This window comes from Quercus robur, chromosome 6, assembly GCF_932294415.1.
Source record: "Quercus robur chromosome 6, dhQueRobu3.1, whole genome shotgun sequence".
NCBI classification, from domain to species: Eukaryota; Viridiplantae; Streptophyta; class Magnoliopsida; order Fagales; family Fagaceae; genus Quercus; species Quercus robur.
In genome coordinates this window covers 41,554,607-41,562,841 of record NC_065539.1, presented here as the reverse complement: position 1 = coordinate 41,562,841, position 8,235 = coordinate 41,554,607, and the positions used below count along the sequence as shown (strand labels likewise).

The window sequence follows — 8,235 nt, the reverse complement described above, 5'->3', positions numbered from 1 at the left end:
ACAGTAGAGGGAACACCAGGTGGGTGCGAAGTTATGGATCTACACTATCTAGCTCGTGAACGCATTTTACTTACTTTCATTATTTTTGTATCCTACAACTTTAACTTTAGAATCAACGGTTTTGCAGATAGGCGTTACACGAAGCCCAATCTCAGATTAGTCAATAAGGCGAGCCTAGACAGGTTATTGAAAGTGGAAATATACGTGAACGAGGCTGATGGTCAGCTCCGTGCAGCACATTTAATTCTTGGCTATACCCCCCTTTCTTTTGCCTTTCAGGTGCCGAAGTGTGTGATTAGAGCACGTGATCCTCAGCTTCACCGTATCAGTGTTGCCTACGAAGAGTTTATCATTCCAGAGGGTATTCTGCTTCCGTAATACACTCCTCGCATAGAGCCTCTTCTCGTGGCCAGCGTCTCGGCGGGACCTTCTTCACCTTTACCTTCCCTCAAGAAAAAGGGAATAAAAAGGGGAAGGAAAAAGGGAAAAGACGAGGAAACCGTTGTAATAGTATCTGAATCCTCGGACGATTTCGGGATTTTTGATCAGCCCACAAGCCCCGAGGAAGACCCTGACGAGATGGGGATATAAAGGAAACCCCAGAAAAGCTTGCTGGAGCTGATGGAAGGTCAGCCGGGAAAGTCTACACCTGCCAAAACAGTACCATCCCAGGCTTCATTTCTTCCAGCCAGGTCTCCCCCTCCAGCTCCTCGCCACCCTCCTCGATCATCTCCACAACCAGCACTTCCCAGCGCTGCCGAGCAGAAAAAACGCAGGGAACAGAAGGGCAAGGAAGTGGCAGATACGAGCAAGTCTCGTCCTACTCGAGAGGAGGATGACCAACGAGCTGCAAAGCAGCAGAAAACTAAGCACCCAGCCACGCGGGGCCAAGAAAAATCTGATTCCCCACATCCTGGGCCACAAGCGTGGCTGCCAGCACCTATGCATGGTGGGGAGCCCCTGCGAGACGATGCCTCTATAAGGGACTTTAATGGCGGCATTGGGTGCCATGTAGCCTCGGCCATAGAGGAAGCCTTATTGCTCCCAAAAGATATGGCCGAGATAAAGAATATGAGGAAGAATGAACTCATCCTTGACAATAAACGATACTTGGGCATGGTGAGAAGCTGTCTTTTACACTGTTTCATTCTATGACTGTTACTCACTAATACGCACTTTTCATTGACTATAATGTTAACTCCCCCCCCCCCCCCCTTTTTTTTTTTACAGATCATCCAAAATACTTTCAAGCTAGATGAGATGCTCAATGCTTGCTCCAATCAGCTAGATGGTGAAAGGAAAAGGAGGGTAATGGCTGTACAGACTTTGTCCAAATCTGAACAGGATTTGGCCGACGCAAGGAAAAAACTACTGGTTGAAGAGGAAGCTCGCAAGAGTGTTGAATCGACATCAGAAGGCTACCAGAAGCAGGCCGAGGAACAAGCAAGGCTTCTGCGCGAGACGACTGTCGAGCTGAAGAAGACTCAGAAGCAAGCTCTTGTTCTTAAGAAGCACCTAGAGGAAACTCAGAAGCTAAGGGAGCAAGCTGAAAAGCTTAAAGAGCAAGCCGAGAAAGCGAAAATCAACGCCGAACAGGCAATGAATGAAGCCAAGCAGAGAGGCTACGAAATTGGGATAGCTGAAACTGAGAAGGCTTTGAGAGCCGAGATTCTGGAGGTGTGCCGCATCTACTGCACGAGAACTTGGAGCGAGGCTCTTAACCGTGCTGGGGTTGAAGCCTCATCTGAGCTACGTAGGCCAGAGAACGTATATTACCTCGAGGCGATACGCCCCTCCGCTCCTCAACCCTATCAGGCTGACGTTCCTTCTCCAGTTATTAACCTTAACGAGGAGGTTTTGCCTCGTAATTCTCCTTCTTGCGGCCAACCGGGACAGACTAAAGAGGGATTAGCCCCTCTAGAAGCTTTCCCAGACAAGATCACCACCGCTTTGGAGGCAGAGGCGGCCTCCCAGGGTTTTCAACAAGAATTGGATTCCACGATTCTACCAACTGGGGGCATTACCAAAGCCAAAGATGGAATCACAACTTCGGAGGCAGACCTACCCGCCAGCCAGACCCCGCAGATCCAATCGAAATTAAAAAAGTAGAACTTGTCTTGTAACTTTAAATAGACACTTAATAGAGGACTTTTTTGCTCATTTTCTTATCGTTCTGGCAGCTCTATGTTGTCTTTACAGTCATTCACTTTATCGTTGTAATTTTGCATGGGTTCATTTTAACCACCTTCTTTATTGTGCGCCAATCTTGCGTTCAAAGCTCTCTGTCCGACTCCTCAATGAATGTTACAGGGCCTTATTTCCATCAAGTTTATGATTAGAAGATTTATCACAACTCTATTACCATTCAACAATTCAATACACAACATAGAAGGCTAATTTCTACCGAGTTTGCGGTTCGAGGACCTGGCATAACTTAGCCTCTGTTCCATGTTTTAATATAAATCGTAGGATGTTAATTTCCACTCAGTTTGCGATCCGAGGACCTGGCATAACTTAGTTTCTGTTTAACAATTCAATATAAATTATAGGATGTTAATTTCCACTAAGTTTGCGATCCGAGGACCTGGCATAACTTAGTTTCTGTTTAACAATTCAATATAAATCATAGGATGTTAATTTCCACTAAGTTTGCGATCCGAGGACCTGGCATAACTTAGTTTCTGTTTAACAATTCAATATAAATCATCGGATGTTAATTTCCACTAAGTTTACGATCCGAGGACCTGGCATAACTTAGTTTCTGTTTAACAATTCAATATAAGTCATAGGATGTTAATTTCCACTAAGTTTGCGATCCGAGGACCTGGCATAACTTAGTTTCTGTTTAACAATTCAATATAAGTCATATGATGTTAATTTCCACTAAGTTTGCGATCCGAGGACCTGGCATAACCTAGTTTCTGTTTAACAATTCAATATAAGTCATAGGATGTTAATTTCCACTAAGTTTGCGATCCGAGGACCTGGCATAACCTAGTTTCTGTTTAACAATTCAATATAAGTCATAGGATGTTAATTTCCACTAAGTTTGCGATCCGAGGACCTGGCATAACTTAGTTTCTGTTTAACAATTCAATATAAATCATAGGATATAGGAGTACAGGACGTATGATTGACGTAAGTTTAAAAGAAAATATTTGAATTGAAACACTTTTATTAATAATAATACCTCTTGAGATTATTAACATTCCAAGGATGGAGTACAGGTTTTTCATCGAGGTTCTCTAGATAGTAGGCTCCTATTCCTGCTATAGAAGTGATCCGATATGGCCCCTCCCAATTAGGTTCCAGTTTTCCCCAATTTGGATTCTTAGTGGCCCCTAAGACTTTCCTCAGCACCAGATCTCCTATGGTTAACGGTCTCATCCTCACATTGCTATCGTAGCCCTGCTTGAGTTTATGCTGGTAGTAAGCTAATTGAACCATCGCGCTCTCCCTTTGTTCTTCAATCAGGTCTAAACTTTTTTCCAACATTGCATCATTATTACCCGAAGAGAATGTACTGGTCCTTAACGTTGGGAATCCAGTTTCCAGGGGTATGACGGCCTCAGCCCCATAGGTCATGGAGAAGGGAGTTTCTCCCGTCGAACGTCGGGGTGTTGTCCGATACGTCCAAAGCACATGTGGCAATTCTTCCACCCATTTTCCTTTTGCGTCATCCAGTCTCTTCTTAAGCCCATTGACTATTACCTTGTTAACAGCTTCAGCCTGTCCGTTGCCTTGTGGATAAGCTGGAGTGGAATATCTGTTTCTTATTCCCAGCTCCGAACAATATTCCCTAAAGGCCTTGCTATTGAATTGGAGTCCGTTATCCGAGACAAGAGTTCGGGGAATTCCAAATCGTGTAACAATGTTCCTCCAGACAAACTTCTTCACATCTACGTCCCTGATGTTAGCCAAGGGCTCAGCTTCAACCCATTTGGTGAAGTAGTCTGTGTCGACTAGCAGGTACTTCTTGTTTCCTATGGCTTTAGGAAAAGGGCCAACAATGTCCAGCCCCCATTGCGCAAAAGGCCACGGGCTTGAGAGAGGGTTAAGAACTCCTCCCGGCTGGTGGATATTCAGGGCATATCTTTAACACTGGTCGCATTTCTTAACATACTTCTGCGCTTCTCTCCGCATATTTGGCCACCAATAACCTTGTGTGAGGGCTCGGCATGATAGAGACCTTCCTCCTGTGTGGCTTCCACAAATGCCCTCATGCAATTCTTCCAGGATTGACTCTGCTGTCTAAGGAGGCACACAGAGCAAGTGTGGCCCAGAGAAGGACCATCTGTATAACTTTTTATCCTCGGATAACCAGTATTGAGGAGCTCTCCTTCGTACTTTCTCAGCTTCCAGCTTATCTTCAGGTAATAAGTCACTTTCGAGAAATTTTATTATGGGATCCATCCAGTTTGTCGATGAACTAACTTGATGGATTTGGCAAACCTCCTTTTTTGGTGAAGTGGGAGTACACAAGTCTTCGACGATAATCATCTGAGGGAAATTTCATACCGAGGAGGTGGCAAGGGTCGCCAAGGAATCAGCGTGGGTATTTTCACCACATGGAATATGTAATACGTCGAAAGACTCGAACTCCGTTCGCATACGCCTAACCCGGTCCAGATACCCTTGCATCCTTGGGTCTCTGGCCTCCAGCTCTCCGTTCACCTGGCCGACTACCAACCTCGAGTCTGAGAATAGTTTCACTGCCTTTCCACCCATTTTATGGACCACGCTCATTCCCATTATCAAGGCCTCGTATTCTGATTCATTGTTAGTAGCCGAGAACCCTAGTCTTAGCGACTTCTCGATGATGACCTCTTCGGGGGATATCAGCACCAATCCCAATCCAGCTCCCCGTTGGTTTGCGGCCCTATCCACGTACACTTTCCATATAGACTCCCCCTGTGTGGATATCAGGCCAACCGATTTTTCATCCATGTGATCTTGATTCCTACTAATTTCCTCAGGGCACTCAGCGAATTCAGTTACCAGATCGGCGAGGACTTGACCTTTTACAGAGGTGCGTGGCATGTATTTGATGTCAAAAGCACCCAGAATCGTGCCCCACTTGGCAATTCTACCGGTGTAGTCAGCGCTTCTGAGTATGGACTTAAGAGGCAGTTGGGTCAAAATAACCACAGTGTGAGCTTGAAAATAGTGCGGAAGTTTACGTGTTGCATGGACCACCGACAGTATGGCCTTTTCTAATGACAGATATCTCACCTCGGCTTCATGGAGGGATTTACTTACATAATAAACTGGCCTTTGGACGCCATTGTCTTCTCGTATCAAGACGAAACTAACTGCGTGGGGAGCTATCGCCAAATAGGCATACAACGCCTCATCCACTTCAGGGCTAGACATGATAGGTGGCCTGGACAAGTAATCTTTCAACTGCTGGAACGCTTCAGCACACTCCACGGTCCATTTGAATCCTTGCCACTTATGTAACAGGCGGAAAAAAGGACGACACTTCTCAGCCGACCTGGAGATGAACCGGTTCAACGCAGCAGTCATCCCAGTCAGTTTCTGCACTTCTTTTGGATTCCGAGGTGCTTGCAAATCGTTAATGGCCCTAATCTGGTCTGGATTCACCTCAATTCCTCTATGGGTCACCATGTACCCCAAGAACTTCCCAGAACCTACACCAAAGGAGCACTTCGAAGCATTCAAGCGCAACTTATGTTCTCTCAGTATCCCGAAGATACTAGTGAGGTCCTCCACATGTTCGGACACTACTTTACTTTTTACAACCATATCATCAATATAAACTTCAATATTTCTGCCCAGTTGTGGCTCAAACATTTTCGTCATCATGCGTTGGTAGGTAGATCCAGCGTTTTTCAAACCGAAAGGTATCACCTTGTAATGGTAGTTCCCAATCGGGGTCACGAAAGCAGTCTTTTCTTGATCGTCGGCGGCCAATGGTATTTGGTGGTACCCTTGAAAGGCATTCAAGAAACTCATCCTAGGGTGACCCACGGTCGCATCCACCAACTGGTCAATCTTCGGCATTGGAAATGGATCCTTGGGGCAAGCCTTATTAAGATCCGTGAAGTCCACGCACACCCGCCATTTTCCAGTCTTCTTTTTTACTACCACCGTATTGGCCAACCATTGAGGGTAAAAAACTTCCTTGATAGCCCCAGCCTGTTTGAACTTGGCAACTTCGCTTCTAACTGCCTCGGCATGCTCCTTCGATGGTCGTCGAGGAGGTTGCCTCCTGGGGACAACGGCAGGGTTCACGTTAAGTCGGTGACAAATGAAATTCGGGTCCACCCCGGGGGCCTTATACGGGTCCCATGCAAAAACTTCCACATTGGCTCGGAGGAACTCCAGCAAATTCGCTTTCTCTTGCGAAGGCAACTTGGCCCCAACCCGGAAGAATTTTTCTGGATCATCAGCGATAACTGCCTTTTCCAGATCTTCACACTCTACCCTATTGCTTGGCACTTCTATGCCTGATACTGGGGGCTTTAATTGCTATAACTCATTATCGGCAGTAGCCGAGGTTTCTGCCTCTGGCCGATGCTGTATAGCCGCTACTTGGTATTGCCGAGCAGCCGCCTAACTCCCTACGATCTCCAGCACTTGGTCTCCGGATGGGTATTTCACCTTCTGATGTAGGGTGGATGAAACCGCTTTAAGGGTGTGAAGCCAAGGTCTGCCCACAATAGCTGTGTACGGAGAAAAAACATCTACAACAATAAAATCCACCTCCACCACATCCGTGCCTGACTGCACGGGCAGCCTGATTAGCCCCATAGGAATGACCAACCTTCCCTCAAAGCTCACTAGGGGGGAATTATAAGTTGTTAAGTCCTCTAGTTTCAAACCTAGCCCCTTGTACAAATCTGGATACATCACATCCACAGCGCTTCCCTGATCAACCATCACTCTTCGGACATCGTACCCGCTAATCCTCAATGTTACCACCAAGGCATCCTCATGGGGCTGTATGGTCCCAACCAGATCCTCATCTGAAAAACCCAAAATCAAAGGGACACGCCTCTTGGCTCTCTTCAATGCCTGAGAATGATCCTCGGCCGAGGATCGGGACACCGACAACACTTTCGAGGGGCAAGATCCAGTCCTTCCCGGGGCCGCAAAGATGACGTTAATCGTACCCAGGGGGAGCCTTGATGAAGCATCCCCACGCACCTCGGAACTTGCTTGGCTCGCCTTTCCGCTGGAGTGATGCAAGAATTGCTTTAACTTCCCTTCACGGACTAACTGCTCCAAGTGGTCCCATAAATTCCTGCAGTTGTCTGTCGTATGCCCATGGTCCTGATGGTAATGGCAAAACAAACTCGGGTTGCGTTTTCTAGGCTCTCCCGCCATCTTGTTTGACCATTTGAAGAATGGTTCGTTCTTTATCTTCTCCAAAACCTGTTGAACAGGCTCTCGAAATACTGCATTAACAACCTGGGCGTCCCCCGAGCCCGACTGCCCAGCAAAGTCCCTCCTTGGTCGGCTGTTATTATAACGATCCGACCTAAAATCCCTCCTCTATTGAGGGATCATCTTGGCCTTTCCTTTCCCCTGAAGTTGATCTTCCTTTACCCTTTTGTACTTCTCTATTCTGTCCATCAGCTGGTGCACACTGGTGACAGGTTTACCCGTCAAGGATTTCCTCAAGTCGTGATCAGCTGGGAGACCGGCTTTGAAAGTGGTTATAGCCACAGGATCATTCTTCCCCTCTATTTCGTTAAACATTTCCCAGTACCTATCCGAATAGCTCTTGAGAGTCTCGCCCTCTCGCATAGACAATGTCAACAAGGATCCCAAAGGCAGAGGAGTCCGGCTGCATGTAATAAAGGGAGCACCAAAAGCCTGAGTCAATGTTTTGAAAGATCCAACAGAATTGGCCCTTAAGCCATTGAACCATCTCATCGCCGTTGGACCCAAACTCGATGGAAAAATATTGCACATCAAAGCATCATCCCTGGAGTGAATAGCCATCTTCTGGCTGTAATAGCTTACATGTTCCACCGGATCTGAATGGCCATCATACAGAGAGAACGTTGGTTGATGGAACCGCCGAGGAGGGGTAGCATCGTCTATGTTTCTTGTAAAGGGTGACTTGGAAATTTGACTCAGGGCTTTGTTCATGGCATCGTTTCCCAAGCCCTTGCTAGTTGGACTTCTACGCCTACGCCTGTGGCGATGTTTCTCTTCATAGGAGAAAGTCTCGCTTGGCGGAGTTCTCGACCTCCGCCTGTAGCT

General features: G+C 46.7%; 2 protein-coding genes across 2 annotated transcripts; one reads left to right on the top strand and one right to left on the bottom strand.

Moving 5' to 3' along the window:
* Positions 1-621: 621 nt before the first annotated feature.
* On the top strand, positions 622-2,109 carry LOC126690203 (uncharacterized). Its single transcript, XM_050385328.1, has 2 exons — positions 622-1,119; positions 1,285-2,109. The coding sequence occupies exons 1-2, from the start codon at positions 622-624 to the stop codon at positions 2,107-2,109; spliced, it is 1,323 nt and encodes a 440-aa protein (XP_050241285.1).
* A 4,467-nt stretch (positions 2,110-6,576) lies between these two features.
* Positions 6,577-7,350, bottom strand: LOC126690202 (uncharacterized). The gene has a single exon (XM_050385327.1). The coding sequence runs from the start codon at positions 7,348-7,350 to the stop codon at positions 6,577-6,579; it is 774 nt and encodes a 257-aa protein (XP_050241284.1).
* Between the last annotated feature and the right edge of the window lie 885 nt (positions 7,351-8,235).